Below are 23,166 nucleotides of genomic sequence, written 5' to 3'. Positions count from 1 at the left end.
AACACTTTTAACTTTGTTTAATTAAGCATTTTCCAAATTTGTTTCACCACGGACTCTGTTAATATGACACAAAACTTGGCCCTTAGAAGGCTCTCAGTAAATATACTTGTTCTGTGAATGAACAAATAAAATCTTGTGGATGTCTTGAACAAGTCTTCCATACAGTATAGACTTTTGGCAATGCTTTGCTGCACAAATGCTGAGACCAATGTGTCAGGAATGGATTTCAGTTGCTGTATGTTTCTGCACTCCTGGAGGAGTTTCTGCACTGTGTCTCTGGAAGGAGGAAGGCTTTATTTTCTCCTTTCCACCCTCCCTGACTGCTTATACCCTCATACATACAACACGCATAGTGACATTTTATTTGTAGGAAACTGAGGCTGTGCATGTACTACTGCCAGGATTCAACCCAGCTCTGTCTGACTCCAGATCTAAGCTCTTAACCACTGTACAGTCTTGGGGCAAGGCCAAGTGGCCAGAGATTGCATGGCTGGTCGACTGCTTTGGTTCATGTTAAGGCTGTCTTATGGCATAGCCTGTTCTTGAGTATGAATCACAGTAAATTACATCTGTAGCTAATTGTAATGTGGCATTTCTTGCAGATGTGGATGTTGTTAATCCTGATGAAAAGTCAATCATGACCTATGTGGCACAGTTTCTGCAGTATTCAAAGAATGCACCTGAGGCTGGAGATAAAGCTCAGGTATGTCTTTATAAGTACAAATCAGGCTCGTTTTTGTTGTACCCTACTAATGGTTTAATTTTTAAAATTGAGGTATAATTTGCATACAAAAGTTAATGTACCATTCTATGAGTTTTGACAAATGCATACGCCCATGTAAACCATACTCCAATCATGATATAAAACATTTCTATTACCCAGAATGTTACATTGCGTCTCTTTCCTGTCTGTACCCCCCACCCCAGGCAAACCAGTGTTCCAATTTCTTTCACTGTAGGTTGGTTTTGCCTATTCTGTTTTTTTTTTTTTTAAGTTAAAAGTGGTAATTGATTAAATTTTGTTGAATTATCTGAAACAACTTACAGATGGGTACTATATAGGACAAATTAGGTTTATCAGGCTTTTAAAAAATTCTGGAGATATCAAATTTTTGTCTATTGTAGTTTTTAGCAGCTTTCTTGAGATACAAGTCACATACCATAAAATTTAACCATTTAAAATTTACAGCTCAAATGGCTTTTGGTATATTTGTGCATCACACACCTAATTTTAGCATATTTTCACTTTACCTGTTCTTTAGCTTCAGATAAATGCAATCATGTAATTCACATAAATGGAAGCATTGTGTTCTACTCTTAATCCTTGTTTGTTGATTTACTCTTGAATTACCATCAGATTGCCATTTGATTATTCAATTTTTTCCTTTGACTTTCAGTCAATTACACAAAATATTGTGGATGGAAATTTCATAAAAATCACTGAGCTGAAAATAAACACTTATTCTGCTTCTGTGAAGATAAATGAGTGCTGTGAATTTAGTAAAATGCTTTTGAATACTATTCTACAATTTATTTAAACTACTGTCTCAGACATGTTTACATGAAGTCATATTATCTCATTTTATTTGACAAATTTAGGCCTATGTTTTTCCAACTGTGATGTGTGAGGCACCAAGCCAGCTTGTTGCTGCCTCTGGAAGAGACTCAAGCTGAGACTCAGGCTTCTAATTCAGTTCACTTATTTCTGACCTGCTGAGGAGCTACTCTTTTCTAATTAATTTTCATATTAAAAAATAAAATTAAAAATTCAACTGTCCATGAAATCAGATGCACAAATATATAGAAAACACTTTTGCTTAGTAGAAAGAAAAAAAATAAATGAAAGTTAAAGGAGAATGGAAATAAGATGTAACTTCTTTCTCTTTATCCTCCTGCAGTAAAATTTGCTTCCAAATCTAGGCAAGCGTGCCACCTAAGCAAGAATCTAAAAATAATAATAAAAAAAAAGGAAAAAATAATTGTTGCTTACTTGCATGTGACAGCATAACCAAAACCCTTGGTATTGTTATTTTTAGGATCCTTACAATGTTCAAGATATTTTTGATGTCATTGTATTTGGTGGATGTGAACATCTCTTCAGTTAACCCGTATTTGGATTTATTGGAAAGTAGTATTCTGAAATGCCTACTATAAATAAGTAATTTAGAATAGTGTTCTCTAAAATTGAAGAATAATGGAAATGGATAGGCCACAAAAATAGGGGCTTGCTTGCCCTGTTTCCTGAGCACATTATGTTCAGTTGCTGCTTTCAATCCATTTTAAAATTTAAGGTGTTATGTTAACAAGCAAGATTCCTCTTTGGCACAATGAGTCATTGGTGTGTAATTATTGCATTATTTCACTGATGTTTGAAGTTGTTAATTTTATTATTAAAAAAATCACCAAGTCTATTTAGGATAGAGTTTAAATGTGTGTGTGTGTGTGAATTTCAGGGAAAGATGAAAGATGCTGCGGTCTGGTTAACTCTACAAGAGAAAAAACTACAGAAAGTGCTAAAGGATTCAGAAAATGAGACCTTCTTTAAAAAGTATGAAGTAAGTATGACTTTAAACAGCAATTTATTTGTAGTTTACTCTTAAGGTAGAGCAGGATGGTTTTAGAAAAAAATCTCTCAGTTAATTATTTAAATACCAAGTTAATTGCAAGTTTTAGCAGCTGACTTCTAGGACAGTGCTTCTCAAATTGTAGCATGCATATGAACCACCTGGGGAATCTTGTTAAAATGCAGGTTCTCAGTAGTTCTGGGGTAGGGCCTGAGATTCTGCATTTCCAACAGGCTCCCAGGTGGTGCTGATGCTGCTGGTCCCTAGACTACTTTGAGGAGGAAGGTCTTAGAGCAGGGATTGGCAAACTGTGCTCTGAGGGCCCCACCACCTGTGTTTGTAAATCCAGTGTTATTGGAATAGAGCCATGCCCATTAAATATTGTTGTGGCTACTTTCACACTACAACACCAGAGTTGAATAGTTGCAGCAGAGACCATACGGCCCACAAAGCATAAAATATTTTCTGTTTTGCCTCTTACGGTAAGTTTTTCAGTCCCTGGTCTAGAGCAGAACATGCTTTTCAAAATTAATAGTGAAGGAAAAAAAGATCAGAAAATCAGAAATGGAACTTTTGCAGAATGACAGTACAGGGCTTCAACCAAGGGGTCCCTTGGGGAATAATGACAACTGTTATTGTCACCACATATTGAACATTTGCTGTCCACCAGGCACCCTGCTGACAAGCATTTTACGTGTTAAACACATCTTGCTGAGTATGATATTGTTATACCAGTTTTATAGATGAAGACACAAGACTTAGAGGGACTAAGTGATTTATCTAAGGTTACTAATGTAGCTACTGAAAAGTAGAGGTGGCATTTGAATAACAGTCTAGCTCTCTTTACATCCTGATGCTTCTCCAGGGCAAGCATTTATTCCCTGTACCATCTTGGAAGGGACTAACAGGAGCCAAAGTGAAGGCTCCACAGTCCTGTTTCTAGAGCCCACTGTCTATGCAACTCTGCTCCCCACCGGTTCTCCATCCTGAATAAGGTGGAGATACTGTCGTGTGCCTAGACAGCACTTAGCACCTCTAGGCCTCCATTCCCCTATCTGTTAAGTGAGGGAGTTGGGTGAATCTAGCTTTTCCAACACTAACATTTAGTGGATTGTGTGACTTGCCAGCTACATCATCTTTTTTGGTTTGGAGCCATCAGGCAAGGAAGGAATCAGACATTCTCAACTTCATTCCATCTGAACTGCATGGGCTTCTTGTTCTTCTTCCTTCTTAGCTCTGGCCTGAGATTTTTTTCACTGAAGAGATGCTCAGCGTCCACTGGAATTGCCTTGCTCTCACATATGTCTTAGATTTAATAATGTACCACAGATTCAGAGTTCTCAAAGAAAAGGCTTTATAAAGTTGTTAATTATCAGAAAGAATTAAAATAAATTAATTATCCCTGTGTTTGTTCACAAAATTTAATTAAAAATGCTGCTAATAATTATGGATAATATTTTAAATAATATTTATAGAATTGATGACTCTTAAACACCAATATTTCACACTAATATGAACCAAGAAATCTTTATTTATTAAATTTTTGAGAGCAGAGACAAAGTATTTTCTAAAGTCTGTATAAAATGATGGGGAGAATTGGCTCAAGCTCAGTTAATCGTAGATACTTCAAAAACCATTTATACATGATGACTGCTGTCCTGTAATTCTCACTTCCACGCGTTCTTGTTTTGTCTTGAGCGCATATTTGGGGAGGACAGACAAACTCACATTTTCCGTGTGGCATCATGATTTGTGCTCTAGAGCTGGGTGACCTTGGTGCTCCATTCTAGTAGAAATCCACCAGTACGAGACACAAGCTGGACGTACATCACTGTGACGGCACCCAAATTATCAGGATGCGCTGAAGAAAGAAATCCTGAATTCAGGGAATTTTACCTTTATCTAAAATTTAAATATAACCTACAGCTATAGACTTTAAAATAGCAGATGACATATTTTATAAACTGATTTAAACATTTCAGTCTTTAAAATACTCTTCTAATTGTAGAGCTTGCTGTCCTTTTTGGAGTCATTCAATGAAGAAAAAAACCTCTTTTTGGATGTCCTGTCCATGAAAAGGCATCTGGATGAGCTGAATGAAGATCAGTTACAGTTGAAACAAGCCTGGGATGGCCTCAACTACCAGGTCACTTTGTTATGTTCATTAGAAGAACATTTTCATGGGGCAGCTTTGTTGGATGAAAACTTGAGACTTCCACGAGGAATTCGGTAAAAGACAGAGCAGATGCTTCATCAGAAAGTTGGGAGAGTGTTCTTATATTTTCTCCGTGGTCTCATTTGGGTAGTGGTTGAGATCTAAATAGGAATTTATAGCATTTCGCTTAGAGAAATTGCGGGCTTATCCATAGTTTTTATACTTGCCATCAATTCTTGGTTTGCCACAGGAGATGATCCGTATTCTGATTGACCTGCAGCTCCTCTCTACCAGGAATCAGTGTCATGTGTCACTATCAATAGATACTGGAAGGGAGTAGAGACAAGCCCAGAGAGACTGTGTAAGGATGAATGTGTATATGTGTGTCTGAACATATCTGTATGATTTCAATCATTTTATATTTATTGAGACTTGTGTTATGGCCCAGGATATGTTATATATGGGTGTACATAGCCTTTGCACTTGAAAAGAACATGTATTCTGTACTTCCTGGATATACTATTCTATAAATATCAGTTAAGACAAGGTGGTTGATGGTGTTCACATGGTCTGCGTCTTGACTGCTGTTTCGTCCAGTTCTATCAATTGCTGAGAGAGGGCTATTAAAATCTGTAGAATCCTTCTTTTAATTCTGTCAAATTTTGCTTCATGTATTTTAAAACTTTGTTATTAGTTGTATACATTTATGATTGTTATGTCTTCCTGATGAATTGACACTTTTACCATTATGAAATATTCCTGTTTATCTCTGGTAAGATTGTTTTCCTTGGTATGTACTTAATCTGATATCAGTATGATCATTCCGGTCTTGTACTGACTGTTTATTTGGCACATCGTTTTCCTTCCTTTACTTTCAACCTATTTGAGTCTTTATATTTCAAGTGCATCTCTTATAGGCAGCATACAGTTGGATCTTGCTTTCTCATCCACTCTGTGTTTTAATTGGAACACTTAGTTAATATTTAATGTAATTATTGATATGGTTAAATTTAGGTATATCACTTTACTCTTTCTTTCTGCATATTCCCTCTATTTTTTGTATCTCTATTCTTTCTTTTCCTGCCTTTTAGATTGTTCAATATTTTTAGAATTCCATTTTAATTTATCTATTGCTTTTGGCTCTACCCCTTTCTGTCATATTTTTTAGTGGGATTACAATATACATTCTAAAATTTTTACAGTCTACTTGGAGTTATACAACTTCTAAGTTATTGTGCAACTTCTTATTACACGTAGAAAGCTTGCAATCAAATTGATTCATTTATCTCTCATTTTTTATGCTATAGTTGCTTTATGTATAAATATATATAACACAAATGTTTTAGAATCCTCAAGACCATGCTGTAAATTTTTGTCCAAAATAGTCATATATTTTAAAGAAATTAAGAGAAAAAATTAGTTTTTTATATTTATCTAGGTATTTACCATTTCCAAGATTCTTCATTCTTTCCTAGAGATTTAAGTTTCCATCTGAACTCATTCCCTTCAACCTGAAAAACTTCAGGTTTTAGGGAAACTTCAAGTATAACCTGTCTTATAATGAAGGTCTGTGGGTGACAGATTCTCTTAGTTTTCTTTGATCTCTAAATGTCTATTTTGCCTTCATTCTTTTTTAAATATCTTTATTGAGATATAATTTACATGTTATAAAATTCACTCATTTAAGTGATTTTAAGTAAATTTATAGAGTTGCAACAGAGATCGTAGATCTGCAAGTCAAAAATACTCTCTGGCCCTGGAAAAGTTTGCAGATCCCTGCTCAATTCTGTTGGCTGTCAGGAGCGACAGGCTGTTTTCGGAATACATTTTTCACACCCTTTAGGAGGTGTGTTGAATAGTAGTCTAGTGGCTTGAAAGAGCACCCTTTCTGATTTTGGAGAAACCTGATTTTGAAGAACCAGTGCAGCTCCAGATGCCCTGCATCAAGTGGCCGTGCTCACTGCGTCCTCAGCCCGTTTCTCAGCACAGCTTTGAAACTGAGCCCTGGGAAGGGCAGGAGCTCTGTGTTCCAAGTCCTGGACACAATGGAAGGAGAGGAAGAAGATAGTGTCTGTATAGTGCAGGCTGTTCCAGGCCACGGAGACCTGGCCTAATTTTGCTGAATATGATTTGGAAAAATTACCCAAAATAATGAGAAAAACCATAAAAAGAACTATTTTGCAAGATTAAGTGCTGCAAATTGATAATAGCTTGAAAATCCATTCCTTAGTTAGGTAGACTGCAGCTCATTTTCTTGGTGTGGCAAAATGAGACATATTAATTTGGAAGTCATCAAGTGTGTAAAAGTCCATGCCATCTAGACAGTTTCTGGTTCAGTTGTTTTAGAACACAGATATCTCAGAGCATCATAGTGATGCTTTACATTTTAAGCCTGCTATAGAAAATAGCAACATTATGTTATTATTGACCTGACAAGATCTTATATAAATTTTCAGCCCAATTCAAAAGTAATTTCCAGGCCGGCATCATGGCCTAGTGGTTAAGTTCGGTGTGCTCCACCTCAGCGGCCTGGGTTCAGTTCCTGGGCGCAGACCTATACCACTCATCGGTGGTCATGCTGTGGTGGTGACCCACATAAAAAATAGAGGAAGAATGGCACAGATGTTAGCTCAGAGCGAATCCTCCTCAGCAAAAAAAAAAAAAAAAAAAAAAGTAATTTCCAACAGTGAGAAAGAAAGTGTGGAACCAGTTTTCTATGTTACAAGAGAAAGGAGAAGAATGAAAGGTAAACATCACCTTCTGTCTTTCCTTTTTGGAAAGCTACATAAGTACAGCCCGAGTCAGAAAGCACAGCTTTGGTTTCATTCAAAATATATACAGCTTTCTTTCAGTTATGGAAAGAATAACAGTTGAATTAGAGATATCATTCTTCTTAGCCTCTCTTTAATTCGTTTATCAATTTTCTGGTTTATTTTTTGTTTTTTGGAAAATGCACAAGTAATTCGGATATAATAAAAGCACATATAACTTGTTTATATTAAAAATTTATAATAATGAAAACATTTTTTTCCAACTAGAGGCTTAATGACGTATAGCTAATGATTTAAGATTGTAGAGTTGTCTTTTGCCGTATGCCTTTTGAGAAAATATACTTGCAAGGCAATTAAAGCAAAACAGAACACTGCATGGCATCACTTATATGTGGAATCTGAAAAAAGAAAAGAAAAAGCCAAACTCATAGAAGCAGAGTGCAAAAGTGGTGGCCAGGGCTGGAGGGTGTGGGAAATAGAGAGAGGTTGGTAAGGGGGTACAAACTTTCGGCTATAAGATGAATAAGGTCTGAGGATCTAATGATAACATGGTGACTGTAGTTTATAACACTGTATTATATCATTGAAATTGGCTGAGAGAGTAGAATTTAAATGTTCTCACCAAAAAAAAAAAAAAGATAAATACTATGTTAAGTGATGGGTGTGTTAATTAACTAGATGGTGGGAATCATTTCACAGTGTAACATATATCAGATCACCACGACACTTTAAATACCTTACAATTTTGTCAACTATACCTCAATAAAGCTGAAAAAAAAAGTAAAATAAAATGCAAAAACTGTAATATTTAATGCTTCTATTTTATGAATAATTCCATTTAACTGCCTTAAAGGAGCCTAGCTTTGTCCTCATTTAACATCTTTATACTTGGGTAGTTGGCTAACTGGTTTTTTTTGACATTTGCCTTGCATATAGTGGGCACCCAATAAATATTTTTGAACAAATTAATGATGAATCAAATAATCCATATAATATGAAAACTTTACATAGTCTTTCCTCTATTTAAAAACAATTTAACTCTAAGAATAGTGGCAATTCATTTAGTAGAACTATAATGGAAAGAGAAAATACAGACTTAAAATTCATACTTTGATTAAAGGAAGTCATTTGAATGAAACAAATTTTGATTTGTGCTTGATCTTCATGGGAGTGTCTTTGGAATGCGAATAACAAAAACACCATAAAAGAGCCATGTGAGTTCAGATAAAAAGCCACATTCTTAATGGGGTCATCAGGAAAGGAGGTAGTCTTGGAGCTGGGTTTTTATTGTGCTAAAGAATTCTGGTCATCACTGTGGAGTCACTGTTCTTCTGGGGTCCTTCCCCGGGCCCCCTGCCTGCCTCCGTTGTTCTGCTGCCCATACTTTACTGTAACCGAGTACCTGTCTGCTTCCCCCACTAGGTGGTTCAGGCAAGAGCCACGGCTTTTATTTATCTGGTTGACCCTCAGATGTAGAGGGTCGTGTTAAACTTACTCTTCCCTTCATGGCACATGGGTCTTGGCAAGGCCCTGCTCTTATTTTCATTCACCTGTTTAATTGTGTATTTATTTCCTTTTATACCCATACCTTCCTTCCATTCCTTTTTCTCCTTTGGCCACCATTGTGATGTGCTTAATGTGTATATTTTTGTTTTATATGTTCTTGCAAAATACGTATTGTATTTATGTGTCTATGTATTTTTAAGTTGTGTAGATTGATGTTATATGTTACTCTTTTTTACTTTCATTTTTGAGCACATATATTTATGGTGCCTCCATGTTTCCATGTGTGTACATCTAATTTGAGTCTAACTGCTGCGTGGTACTCGGTGGTGTGTGACCACATGTCCCCTCTCCACTCCAGAAGCTTTCTATATCTTTATACCCAACTCTTAGCACAATAGGTTATTCGTAAATGTTTGCTCAATGAACGAATGAATAAATGAATGTGTGAGTGAGTTTTGATGGTGCTTAAGTAGGGGGAAAATCCAAGTAGAAGGGGCAGCAAGAATGAAGACCTGGGGGCATAGTCAATGTTTGGGGAAATAAGTAGTTGGCATTTGTGTGACTCATATGTGCGTGTAGGGAGTGATGGGAAGGCTGAGGAAGGAGGAGGTTGCCTGGATTGTGGGGGGCTTTGGTCAAGGAAAGATATTCAGGAGATAGAGTGGAGATACCTAATGTGAATTAGGGCTAATTTGATTAGGGCTAGTGAGGAAAATCATCTATAAATCTGTGTGAGGGGCCAGCCCCGTGGCTTAGTGGTTAAGTGCGCGTGCTCCGCTACTGGCGGCCCCGGGTTGGGATCCCGGGCGCGCACCAATGCACCGCTTCTCTGGCCATGCTGAGGCCGCGTCCCACATACAGCAACGAGAGGGATGTGCAATTATGACGTACAACTATCTACTGGGACTTTGGGGGGAAAAAAAAGGAGGAGGATTGGCAATAGATGTTAGCTCAGAGCCGGTCTTCCTCAGCAAAAAAAAAAAAAAAAGGATTAGCATGGATGTTAGCTCAGGGCTGATCTTCCTCACAAAAAAAAAAATCTGTGTGAGATACGTAATTGTAATGTCAGAGAACAGAAGGGCATACAACATTTCAAATGATGGTCATTCAATATGATAGTCTACCCCTGCTTGGAGCAGTGCTTTAAATATTTCTAATTTTACTCTCATAACTGATTATGGATTTATCAAAACATTTGCTTTTATCCTTGTGCTCTCTTCCCCTATAGCTTTTCAACAAATTATCTTCTCGATCAGCAGGTAGCTAAATGATATTTAGAACTATGAAGCTTACCCATTGATAAAGATTTCCTTGACTAATGAAATCAGAGAAACTTTACAGAATTAAACATACTGTATGTGAGGCAATAAACCAGAAGAGTTCTACTGAAGAACATCTTCCCTTTTTCAGATTGATGTGTGGAAAACACAGCTGAATGATGACTTGCCATCGCCCCTCCATCAAATCGAAGCTTGGCTCCAGGAGGGGGAGGAGCTTGTAGATGAAGACTTGCCAGCCTTCCAGGATTACTCTGAAGCCATGGCTCTAATGCAAGACAAGATTACTTTATTCAAGGTTGGAAAAGAAAAAAAAAATGAAAAAATTCTGTACTTTGTTAGGAGCTGTTCTTGAGGAAGACATTTTCCTAGTAAGTAGGGAAGGAAGTAAACTGGTTATTTGAAGATGGCTTAGAATGATTCTGCTGGGGATTTTTAGGGACCCAGAAGATGACTTCACATTCCTCATGAGCCTTGTGCTAGTTTAAGGTTGAAACAATAAGAAGAGAGTCCTGTAAGTTCTAAAGCAGCTGTAACGCCTGACAAAAAAGGAGCTAGGAGACTGGTTTGAAATGTGGGAGATTGGGTTCTCACTAAAATGGCATGGAAGAATTTGATATGTGAGATTTATAGCATTTGAGCCCACAAGGAAGTGGGAGATACATCAGGAAACAAAAGATTTTGATGATGCTTTTACCAAAGAAACTGTAGTCTGCCTCTTTGTAAAATGTTTTAAACTTTTACAAGTTTAAAAGTTTTTACAAGTTTAAAACATTTATGATGAAAATATTTATTCACAAAATGTTATTTTTAAAGAAAGAAAGGGGCTTGATGATTTTCTTTAAAACAGATACAATGTATGCACAGAGCCAATGGGAGTAACAAACCCTCAATTAAATGTTTGGCAGTAGATCTGGTTCATGTCACGCTACATTTCTTTTCAGAGTCTGATGGATAAATTTGACTGTCATTTGAATACTCTCCTGGCATTTGAAAATAGAGATGAAAAACATTTGCCATTGGTACCACCTAACAAATTGGAGGAAATGAAAAGACGGTTTGTAACTCTACCATTTCACAATTGCTCATACCAGTCATGTTTGAGCACTAACATGGTGCTATAGGGACCACAAAATATAGATTTTTAGATAATTTCTGACAAGTATTCTCTTTTAAATCTTGATAACAGTACCTTCAAGTTTTATGTAATAGTAACATTATATCATGCTAACATATTTCCTTTTTCATTGGATAGTAGAATATAGTGGTGGAGAAGTTCTAGACTTAGAGTCAGAAACTGAGCTCTGTATCTTGGATTTGACCAACTTCCTCTGTCTTTCTGAGCATATCTCTTCGTTTGTAAATTTGGGATAATGATAATCACCCTGTTCATGTCTTACAAGGATACTGGGTGAAATGGGAGGAAGTATATGAAAACGCTTTATAAACTCTAAAATACAAATATAGACATTATTTAGTTGATGGTTGTCCATATCATCTTCTCTTTTCTCATATTCATAAGCAACTTATTAGAATGATAATAAGAGGCTGTTAGCCTAATAATGAAAGCTGTTTTAATATGTAAATGTTTAAATTATAGTTGCATTAAGTTATACATATGTTTTCAAGTTAAGTAAAATATTTTGGAGGTCAACATTTTATTGTAGGATTTCTCAGTAGGGGAATAGTTCCTTCAGAAAATGTTCTGTTAGATGTTTTCACCTTAGAGGTAGTTGTTTCATATCTAGTCAAAATGTTTGTTTTACTTTGTTAAAAAAAAAAAAAGATTTGAGAATACATCTGAGTTCCTTGTGTTTGAGGGAAAAGTTAAAGGCCCAATATTTTTTCAAATGCCAAATAGATATCTCACATTTGGCCAATACTATTAAGATTCTAAAACCTGCACTATTTTCCAGAATCAACAAGATTTCGGGGAACAAATTTATTCCACTTCTAGAATTTCATTACTATAAGTGCTCAGTTCTTGGTTTGCTAGATGAAGTCAAGTCAAAAATGGATGTTTGGAACAGCAAATATGGGAGCAAAGATTCTGTGGAATTACTGCTGGAAGACTGGCATGTAAGCTGTTTTATGTCATGTCTGAGACAGCTCTTCTGCATGTCGGGGTGTGGGTTTTGCATTTTTCACTGGCACAGTTTCTCTTTACCTCTTTAGGTTTTGAGATGAGTTTTCTTGGTAGTTTTCATTAGCTTAAAGATTGCCTAGAGAAAAAAATTACAGGTAGTCAAATAGCAGACATTAGGAAAAGTCAGAAAGAAAAAACAGCTCTATTTATCACCCCAGGGGAGATTGAGAGTTAACCAAGCTAATTAACTCAATAGTTAGAGAAAGTTTCACTGTTATTTCCATTAAAAATTCCTACTTTCGGGCTGGCCCTGTGGCGTAGTGGTTAAGTGTGCGCGCTCCGCTGCTGGCAGCCCGGGTTCAGATCCCGGTGTGCACCCACGCACTGCTTGTCTGTCCATGCTGAGGTGGCGTCCCACATAAAGTGGAGGAAGATAGGCACGGATGTTAGCTCAGGGCCAGTCTTCCTCAGCAAAAAGAGGAGGATTGGCATGGATGTTAGCTCAGGGCTGATCTTCCTCACCAAAAAAAAAAAAAAAATCCTACTTTCACTTACTGGACGTCTTGTTTAATCTTTTTTCGCATTCAGATTAATAGTTACATTCAAAAATTAAATTTTTCTTAGAACATTTTAATCTTAGCTTCTCAAGTGTTAAGAGTGGGAAAAACAGTACCTTTTGTCTAGAGGCTTTTTTGGGAGAGAGTATATAAATAACCTATTTATATATTATATATCATATATAAATCTATGCAATTTGTAGGAAAAAATGTTTCAAATTATTTAAATATAAATGTGTTTACTTCTAAATTAAAACTAAAGCATCATAAAAATGTCATTTCTACAATTAGACCTTATTATCCTTCTTTTTGTTTCCTTTTAGAATGAGAGGCAAAAAAGAAAAATTCAAAGTTGTAAATTTCAGTGCATGAAATGATGAAGAGAGATTTATTTGCAATTTATGATTTAAACACTATATATCCCTGAATAGGAAGCATCTTTCTAAATTAGACTAGATTTTGAATATTTTTATTTCTTTTGCTTTCTTTGATTTTTCATTTTTCCTTTTAAATACTCATACCACTGGCACATAATAAGTATACAATAAATCTGAGTTTCTAATTAGCTCAGTGTTTTTCCATAGCAGAATTTGCTTGTATGGACACATAATAATTGGGTTAATGGTAGTTTCCCAGATGTTTTTGTGTAATGACTGGTATCTATGTATAACATGCTCTAATATATTTAATCAAAAATCATTTAGTATTAATAGAATATGTGAATAAGAGAAACCGATACAAATTATGCAATATTAGTAAATATATGAAGTAGGAGATTTTGAAATTGCTGTGCATACTTAACTTTTTCCCATGAGAGGAAAACCATTATAGAAGCATCTCACCATATTAAGATAAACTTTGTCAGGTCTCATACCTATATAATGTTTTTTTTTTTTTTTTTTTTAAAGATTTTATTTATTTTATTTTTCCCCCCAAAGCCCCAGTGGATAGTTGTATGTCGTAGCTGCACATCCTTCTAGTTGCTGTATGCGGGACTCGGCCTCAGGATGAACGGAGAAGTGGTGCCTCGATGCGCACCCGGGATCCGAACCCGGGCCACCAGCATCGCAGCGCGCGCACCTAACCACCAAGCCACAGGGCCGGCCCCCTATATAATGTTCATACTCATACTTATGTCTTCTGGACCTTAACTATCTTTCTTCATGAACTGCTCTTCCTCTTTTCTTACCCAAATATGTAGTATTAATGCCTTAAAGAAATTTTGCCCCCTGAGTGCTTCATCAATGTTTATATGTCTCGATCTGGATTTATTGGCACATTTTTAAAAGTAAAAACTGTCAATATGCTTTTTTTTCCTTTTCCTCCCAGAAATTTATTGAAGAAAAGGAGTTCCTAGCTCAACTTGAAACTTCTTTTCAAAAATGTGAAGAAATTCATAAGAATTTGGGTAAAGTTGTACAGTTACTTTTTCATGGCATGAGCATCACTTAAAAATAGCATTTCATCTGTTTTGCTTTCTTTGTACCTTAATGTTTTAGAAATTGGTTTTACATATGTGTTTTCTTTGGAAAATTCTTGCAATCACTTTTAATATTGTAAGAGTACGTTTATTTTGCTACTGTCAATTAATGTGCAAGTATTTTTCTTAGTATTATTTTATTAATAAAAAACTTTTCTAAGATTACTTTCTTGTTTTATTAACATTATAGCTGGAGAATATCAGAATATTAGTGAACAATATACGATGGTGGAATCTAATATTTGTATGTATAGAAAAAATATATACAATGTGAAGTCCACTCTACAACAAGTCCTGGCATCCTGGGCTACTTATGTGGAGAAGCTTCGCTTACTGAAGGCTTGTTTCGAGGAGACAAAGAAGGAACAAATTACAGAGGTATTTGCAGGCTAGTGGCATCTGCTCAATTGTCCTTTTTTTTGTTCATTTTATTTGGAGGCCCTCATTTTCAATCCAAAAATGAGAGACCAGGGAAGAGTAAGCATGACTGTTGGAAAAATTCTCCGAGTTCTTGGAAAGAGTTTAGTTTCTTCCTAATATAATTTTCGAAAGGATGTTTTCTCCTCATTATAGGTTTTACTTGCGCGCACGCACACACACACACACACACACACACACACACACGCAAACACACAGAGCTTTACTGGGGTGTAATTTTCCTACACGGTATAGCTTTTGGAAGATATATTGCTAAGTTCTTTGGAAAGGAAATAAAAGACCGTAGCTTATAGACACATTTAAAATAAATTAATATTTTAAAAAGTTTTATTTTTCCATTTGGGTGAATACCTTTCAGCTCTAAAACCTTCCCGGGTTTCTAGACAAGGAAATACAAATTACCTTAGACTTATGTGGAAAGGAGTGGAAGAAATTTCAATGTAATTTTTTTCATTTGTTGTTTGTGTAATAATCTGTTTTATGATTATTCTCTGAGGTAATTTTTCTTTCATTTGTTTTCCTCTGTTGCAAATGGATACAGGTAGCCTCTCAGATTAAATATTTTTCAAATAGAAACTAAAATTACTCAGCAAAAAATAGGCTGTTCATATGAAAGTAAAATTTGTGATAAATGTGTGAGCGCAAAAAGAATATTTGAGGGGTCAGTGAGTCATTATTTCTCCCTGTCGCCTGTATTGAGACTAGAAAGTCAAATCTTTGGCTTTCAACAGTTCTTCTGTCTTTAAAGTTCTTTTATTAAAATTCACATAACTCTGGGAAAAATAACAATTTAAGCCTTGCAATTCCCAAACTGTGCTGAGATGCCCTGTGCTACCATAGAGAACTCTCAAGACAATTTAAATTTTGATGGAGTCGTAGCAATGTGTGTCTGTTGGACAACACGCACGTTACTACTAAGTTGTCTGGACCTGACTACTTAACAATGAGAACTGTTAGATGACTCTTTTGGCTTAGGGAATCGATGAAAAAATTACTGAGACATTAAGGGTGCTCAGAACTGAAAAAGTTTGAGAACCTTTGCTCTAAGCTCATCAGCCACTTAGAAAGATAGATGAGATGCTTCCTAAAGGTCCAGGACTAGGAGTGATGACAGACAGCTGGCATCTGCCAGTTAGTGATTAGGGATGAAGAGCTAGACCAACAGGGATGGGGGAATTCTTTAAGGGGAGGGTCAGAGTCTCTGCAAAAACCTCACACTCACTTTTACTTAGAATCAACCTTCGTAAAGATCTATTATAGAAAATAGACAAATGTTATATCATTAAAATATTATGTTGCTTATATGTTATGTAGGTTCCCTTTGAGACACTATCCCAGTGGAATCTAGAACATATTACTTTAAATGAAGTGGGAAATTTCTTAATTCAAGTCAGCAATGATGAAGTTGGATCATCTATTTCTAAAGAACTGAGAAGGCTGAATAAAAGATGGAGAAAGTTTATTACAAAAACTCAGCTTGTAAGTTTTTTTTTGGTAACACTGTATTGAGATATAATTCACATACCATGCAATTCACTCATTTAGTGTATAACTCAGTGGTTTTTGGTATATTCTCAGAGTTGTGCAGCCATCACCATAATTAATTTTCGAACATTTTCATCACCTCATAAAGAAAGTCTGTACCCATGAGCAGTCACTCCCCATTTTCTTCCCACTTCCCCAGCCGTAGGCAGCCACTAATCTACTTTATGTCTTTATGGATTTGCCTCTTCTGGATATTTCACATAAATGGAATCATATAATATGTGGTCTTTGGTTTCTGGCTTTTTTCACTTAGCATAATGTTTTCAAGGTTCATCCATATTGGAGCATGTATCATCAGTACTTTATTCCTTTTGATGGGCGAATAATAGTCTATTGTATGGATGTACCACATTTTATTTATTCACTGATTAGTTGATGCACATTTGGGTTCTTTCCACTTTTTTGGCTGTTATGAATAATACAGCTATGAATATTCATGTACAAATTTTTGTGCGGATATATACACCTTTCTAGTTGAAATTCTTTTACCATTAAAGAATAACATAAGCATTTTTGCCTACTATATTTCAAGCTCCTTGAGGCTATACACTGCTTTATTTATCTTTATATTTAGCATAGTGCCTCATAAAACCAGATCTTTAATAGATAATTTTTGAACTTAAATTATTAAATTATTATATTTTTTCTGCTTAACAATTTGAGATTGAAGTGTCTTATGGGAAATGCTCATTTTCTTTTTATTTTTTGCTGAGAAAGATTCACCCTAACACCTGCAGCCAGTCTTCCTCTATTTTGTGTGTGAGCTGCTGTCACAGCATGGCCGCTGACAAGTGGTGTAGGTCCATGCCTGGGAACCGAACCCAAGCTGCTGTAGTGGAGCGTGCCAAACCTAACCACTAGGCCACTGGGGCAGGCCCAGAAATGCTCATATTTTATAACGTTACTAATTGATAAATACTAAAAATATATTGAGTATATTATGTCCATTTATTGTTGGTAATAATACATCTTAGCATAAAAAATGAGCATTAAATTTCATTACATTAATTTTTTATAGGAGATGAACCTGCCACTTATAAAAAAACAGGATCAGCCCATTCTTGACAATTCTGGAAATATTCAACTATCTAAAGAAGAAAAACCAACTGTTGATTTTTCAACAGATATGTCAATAGAACTTCCTGAAAATCACAATCAGAATATAAAGGTAAAATAGTCATACATTGTGTGTTTCATTTCTATATAGAAATAATTTAACTTTGCTATTTTTCTTTTGAAAAAATTATATTGTTGAAACAGTGGTAAATGTAATTGTGAGATACCATATAAAGTATGATCATTTTCCAGTAAAATGCTGAAGTGGTCCCCTTCATGAAGTAGTCTTTAGTGTTCAAGTTCTGTGCCTCTCCCTCACTGAGGAGTTCCACTGACATGCAGAAGCAGTCATGACCTCTGAGCTGTGGGGATGGAGTTGATGTTTTCTTCAGATTCCTTCTGACTGCTGCACAGAAACTGTCTATTTTAGGCTAGCCCCTGGCCTGTGTCTTGCTTCCTTTCTGTAAAATGGGGGGAAAAAATCTTTCCTGCTTGCTTTGTTGGATAAATTGGAGGATGACTTTAGGTTATAGATAAGAATATGGAAAAGGAACAAAAACTAAAAATCGTACACCTGTAAGGTATAATACCTATGGTTTTGGAAATGTACTTCCTTTAGGATAATAACTTACACAGCTTTGCTTAAGAAAGTAATTTTTTTTGGTTTTTTTTGGTGAGGAAGATTGTCCCTGAGCTAATGTCTGTGCCAGTTTTCTTCTACTTTGTATGTGGGACGCTGCCATAGCATGGCTTGATGAGTGGTGTGTAGGTCCACACTCAGGATGTGAACCCATGAACCCCGGGCTGCCAAAGTGGAGTCCGCAAACTTAACCACTATGCCACTAGGCTGGCACCAAGAAAGTAATTTTTAACTGGCTTTGGCTGGTTGCTGTGTTGGAGTGCCAGTGTTTTTCTACCAAAAGACCTGATCAGAGAAAATCATGAAAGATCTGAATTTGTACACTGTGCTTTTAGAATATAAGAATATAGAATTCTGTATTCTCCTGATGCGTTTAAAATATCATCTGATTAAAAGCAACTTTAAGAATGTGTCTATCAGGGGCCTGCCCCATGGCTTAGTGGTTAAGTGCGCGCGCCCCGTGGCTTAGCGGTTAAGTGCGCGTGCTCCACTACTGGCATCCCGGTTTCGGATCCCGGGCGCGCACCAACGCACTGCTTCTCCAGCCATGCTGAGGCCGTGTCCCACGTACAGCAACTAGAAGGATGTGCAACTATGACGTACAACTATCTACTGGGGCTTTGGGGAAAAAAAGGGAAAAAAAAAAGGAGGAGGATTGGCAATAGATGTTAGCTCAGAGCTGGTCCTCCTCAGCAAAAAGAGGAAGATTAGCACAGATGTTATCTCAGGGCTGATCTTCCTCAAAAAAAAAAAAAAAAAAAAGAATGTATCTATCATGTAAAACTGTGGCATATTAATGTATAGAATGTTGAGAGATTATTAATGGGAAAAGGCTTAAGTTTGTCAAAATTTGATTCTGACTCTCCTTCATGGTGTTTCACAACTACCTTTGCTAATAGCTGTGTTTAATTAAATTGTATACAAGTTTTAGAAATGTGTTTATAGAATTAATATCCTAATTTTCCTAAGCTTTAATCTTCTTATCTGTAAAATGGAGATACAAGTGTCTAAATGATAGGAATACTATAATTAAGAAAATATATATGAACAAACCTTTTAATTTTTAAAGTGATATATACTATCATAAAGTATTATTATCGTGGTCCAAAACCTGGGTCTTAAATCATTAAAATATGTTGAATTAGCACTCTTCAGGGAAAAAAAGGTGTAACTTTTTAAAATTGAAATTTATTTATTTATTTATTTGGTGAGGAAGATTGTCCCCGAGCTAACATCTGTGTCAATCTTCTTCCATTTTGCATGTGGGACACTGCCACAGCATGGCTTGATGAGCAGTGTGTAGGTATATGCCTGGGATCCGGGCCCTCGAACCCTGGGCTGCTGAAGAGGAGTGTGTGAACCCAACCACTATGCCACTGGGCTGGCCCCTAAAAATTATTTTATAATGTAGATGCTGTCATTTTCTTAGTGATAATTTTGAATGTTGTAGGCTGAGGAAGAACGTGAAAAAGAAAATGAAGAAGTCACAGGACAACTAAAAGTGGCTGAAGAGGTTGAAAAACTCATTGGACAAGTGGAAGTCTGGGAGGCAGAAACCACATCTGTTTTGGATCTTCTGAGACATCAAGATGATGTGGACACCTCAATGGAAGAATCTTTGCAGGTATGAATGTAAAAGTATTAAAAGTATAAAAAGCTTTCATGGCTGTGGACTTCCGTATTAAGATAAATTAAAAGTTTTAAAATACATAGTAATAAGCCTATTGTTTGAATTTTCTTTGTTGAGAATTTAAAAAATGTATTCCTATCCCTTACTGATCATTTGCTGTGATTTTGCTTGAAGACAGAGGATGGATTGGAAGACCACTAATAATACCTTATGAGTCTGAATTCTTGAGCTAATTTTCCCAGCTACAGAATGGAGATTAAAATATTCTCTTGTGTTAGTGGGCAATGAGGAGCTGAGTGAGTGAGTTCAGTCTCATATAGCTCAGTGCAGTGTGAATATAAGAGATTATACAATGTGTACTTGGAAAGCTCACCCACCGGTTAAGCCACTTTCCCTTCCTTACTTGATGCAGGGAAGGTGAGGGATGTTGTTAAAACTCCATTCTGTCTTTATTCTCAGGCAGTTGACTTATTGAAAAGCAATGAGGCAAGAGTGTGTCTTAATATCACTCAGTTCTCCTGGGAAAGAAGCTACAATTGAGATTTTTACTGAGTTCCAGCTCAGCTATAAAACTTAATGGAGCATGTCATAAATTACAACAAGATGGAAAGTTCCTGGAACAAGGGAACATTTATGTAATTCTTCTAAATCTACATTTCTGAAAGGTGTATTTGTAGCATTTTGTGTTTTCATTGTTTATAAGAATGATACTTTTTATTGCTTTGAAAATATTATGTAAACTTACCTGTGCCATCTGCCTATGTTTTTCTAATTTTATTTTATTTTATTATTTTATTTTTTGTGAGGAAGATTGGCCCTGAGCTAACATCTGCCAATCCTCCTCTTTTTGCTGAGGAAGACTGGCCCTGGGCTAACATCCGTGCCCATCTTCCTCTACTTTATATGGGATGCTGCCACAGCATGCTTTGACAAGCGGTGCTTCGGTGCGCGCCCGGGATCCGAACTGGCGAACCCCGGGCCACTGCAGTGGAGCACATGCACTTAACTGCTTGTGCCACCGGGCTGGCCCCCTAATTTTATTTTTCTATTTATTTATTTGCTATATCTGGAATTTATTTTGGCAAAAGAAATGAGTGAGAAATTCAATCTTTAAAAAATATTTCCAAACAATAACAATGATCCCTCTTATAAACAGTGAAAATACAGACATGCTGGAATATACTTCTGTTAAGAAGGAATTAAGAAGATCTCTATTGGATTGTAAAGTAAGAAATGCAGGTTGCTGAACAGTGTGGGTGATGTGATCCTTTTTGTGTTTTTTAAAACAGTTGCTTTTTTATGCTTTTGTATCCATAGAAAAATGCCTGTAAGGAGTTACAAATAACTAACTCTGTCTATCTTGATCCTGCATTATGCTCCGCTCCTAGTACATTTCCTAGTACATAGTAGATATAAACTAGGTATTTTTTAAATGAGTGTGTGAATGATTGATTAAATGACAGCTAAGGGAGGGATGGGGAAGAAGAGGAACTTTTTCTTTACATGCCGTACCTTTCTATTCTTGTTTGAGTGTTTTACATGAGCTTTTGTTACTTTTATAATTAAAAAGAGAAAAAAATTGAAATTATAAACAAATGTGCTAATTTCTGAACATTTAAATAATGCGTGTAAGTATAGAGAAGAAAATAAAAATCACCATAATTCCACTACCCTGCTATAAATATCAACATTTACATAGTTGATATTACACAATATAATTTCTATTTTGTCACACACATGCCACCTTTGAGTTGTAATTTAAAAAATTTTTTTGCTAATTTGATAACTGAAAAGTGGTACTTCATTATTATTTTAATTTGTACTTATTTGATTACATGTAAGATTGAACTATCTTTCATATATTCATTAGCCGTTTGTTTCTGTGAATTACCTGTTCTTGTATTTTCTGAATTTTCTTTGGGATCTTAGTACTTTTCTTATTCAATTTATAAGCTCTTTGAATCATGACCCATTTTCATTTTTGTGCCAAATATTTTTACCAAGTTGTTGACTTTTAAGTTATTTTATTTCACGTAGAAAATTTTTATATTATGTAGTCATTTCTGTCCCTACTCTTATGCCTAAAAAGGCCCTCCACATCCAGAGAGCAGATCAGTTTTCACAGATAATTTCTTCTTTTTGTAGTTTCATATCTTATGTATAACTTTCTGATCATTTGAAATTTATTTTGGGTATGTTGTATAAAGCCTGGTTCTAAAAAGATTATTTTCCAATAACCATTTTCTCTACTAACATTTATTGAATTTTCTGCAGACTAATTTGACTTAGAACAACTTCATTTTAAGATTTGTTACTACTCTCAACTCATTTTCTCTCTATTGGCATTTTATTACTTGTAGTTTTTATTTTATTAAAGTGCTTAGTATATAAAGGATAATCTCTGAAAGACTGTGTTGCTCAGAATCTGTATTAATATAAAATTTCCAATGGATTTTTAAAATAACATTTTTTAGAATATAAATTTGCCTCATTTTGGATTAATAATTAACTTTTTATGATTTCCTGACAAGATTTTTTAAGATTAATGTTTAGCATATAATCAGAATGTTTATTGTGATTTCACTTTAATTTGTTTTAATAGCATCTTATTGCCAAAGGCTCTATGTATGAAGAGCTTGTGTCTAGAACTGAAGACACTTTACAGATGGATGTACAACATATTTCAAGCCAGGAGTCTCTGCAACATGTTCTCACAGCTGGGCTTCAGGCAAAGATTCAAGAAGCTAAAGAGAAAGTCCAGGTATCTCTTTAATATTCTCTATTTAGTGAATTTAGTCTTTAAACCAAGCGGTCAGTGGGAGGACAGGGAAGAAGGGGGAATTGCCCTGTAGTTTGGAAATGTTTTGTAAAATATTACTTTTGCATTATATTTTATTTCTTTATAATTTAGAGCTTATTGGAAAATTTCAGTATAATAAATAGGATATTCTTATGTCTAGTGGAAAATATGAGTTGCTACTCAAAGAAAATATTTATTAACACGAATTTTCTAAGAAGTTGAACCAAGTGTTAAGTTGAGAATCTTTTATCTTCGCAGATCAATTTGGTAAAATTAGGTGCAGTGTTGAAGGACTCAGCTGATGTTTCACCAGACCTGGATGTCAGGCTGAAGATGGAAGAAGCACAGAAGGAACTTGAGTCATACATTACGAGAGCTGAGCAGTTACTTGGCCAAAGCGAGAGCCGGAGTGGACTAATTTCAAAATACAAGGTGGGACTCTTTTCAACCATCAAATGTAGGATATTTATTATTAGCTACCTATCTCATTTGAAATCAAGATGTTTCCATCACTGTAATTATACACAGAGTTACTGTCACTTTTAAAAATTCCCCAGTTTTATGCATTGTTCCTCAGAGACTCTTAAAAATAAATATTCAAATGAGGATTTTTTTTAATTCAAATTTTATTGTAGACCCACCAGGTGGACTCAGGGATGTA

The 23,166-nt window shown here is 35.6% G+C and overlaps 1 protein-coding gene across 10 annotated transcripts in view; it reads left to right on the top strand.

The window, feature by feature from the left end:
* Positions 1-23,166, top strand: part of SYNE2 (spectrin repeat containing nuclear envelope protein 2) — a 267,254-nt gene that overhangs the window by 42,349 nt on the left and 201,739 nt on the right. For all 10 annotated transcript variants that reach the window (XM_087448388.1, XM_087448395.1, XM_087448393.1 and 7 more), the window contains exons 8-20: positions 603-703; positions 2,454-2,555; positions 4,573-4,710; positions 10,407-10,571; positions 11,218-11,330; positions 12,190-12,352; positions 14,246-14,324; positions 14,587-14,774; positions 16,149-16,313; positions 17,398-17,547; positions 19,526-19,699; positions 22,308-22,466; positions 22,764-22,937. In XM_087448388.1, coding sequence (XP_087304514.1) covers positions 603-703; positions 2,454-2,555; positions 4,573-4,710; positions 10,407-10,571; positions 11,218-11,330; positions 12,190-12,352; positions 14,246-14,324; positions 14,587-14,774; positions 16,149-16,313; positions 17,398-17,547; positions 19,526-19,699; positions 22,308-22,466; positions 22,764-22,937 — 1,871 coding nt within the window. The remainder of the gene's footprint in view (positions 1-602; positions 704-2,453; positions 2,556-4,572; positions 4,711-10,406; positions 10,572-11,217; positions 11,331-12,189; positions 12,353-14,245; positions 14,325-14,586; positions 14,775-16,148; positions 16,314-17,397; positions 17,548-19,525; positions 19,700-22,307; positions 22,467-22,763; positions 22,938-23,166) is intronic.

The sequence above is a fragment of the Ceratotherium simum genome, chromosome 24 (genome assembly GCF_057802395.1).
Source record: "Ceratotherium simum simum isolate JZ-2026a chromosome 24, ASM5780239v1, whole genome shotgun sequence".
Lineage (NCBI taxonomy): Eukaryota > Metazoa > Chordata > Mammalia > Perissodactyla > Rhinocerotidae > Ceratotherium > Ceratotherium simum.
The sequence above is the reverse complement of the archived record's forward strand: the minus strand, read 5'-3'. Positions and strand labels throughout refer to the sequence as shown.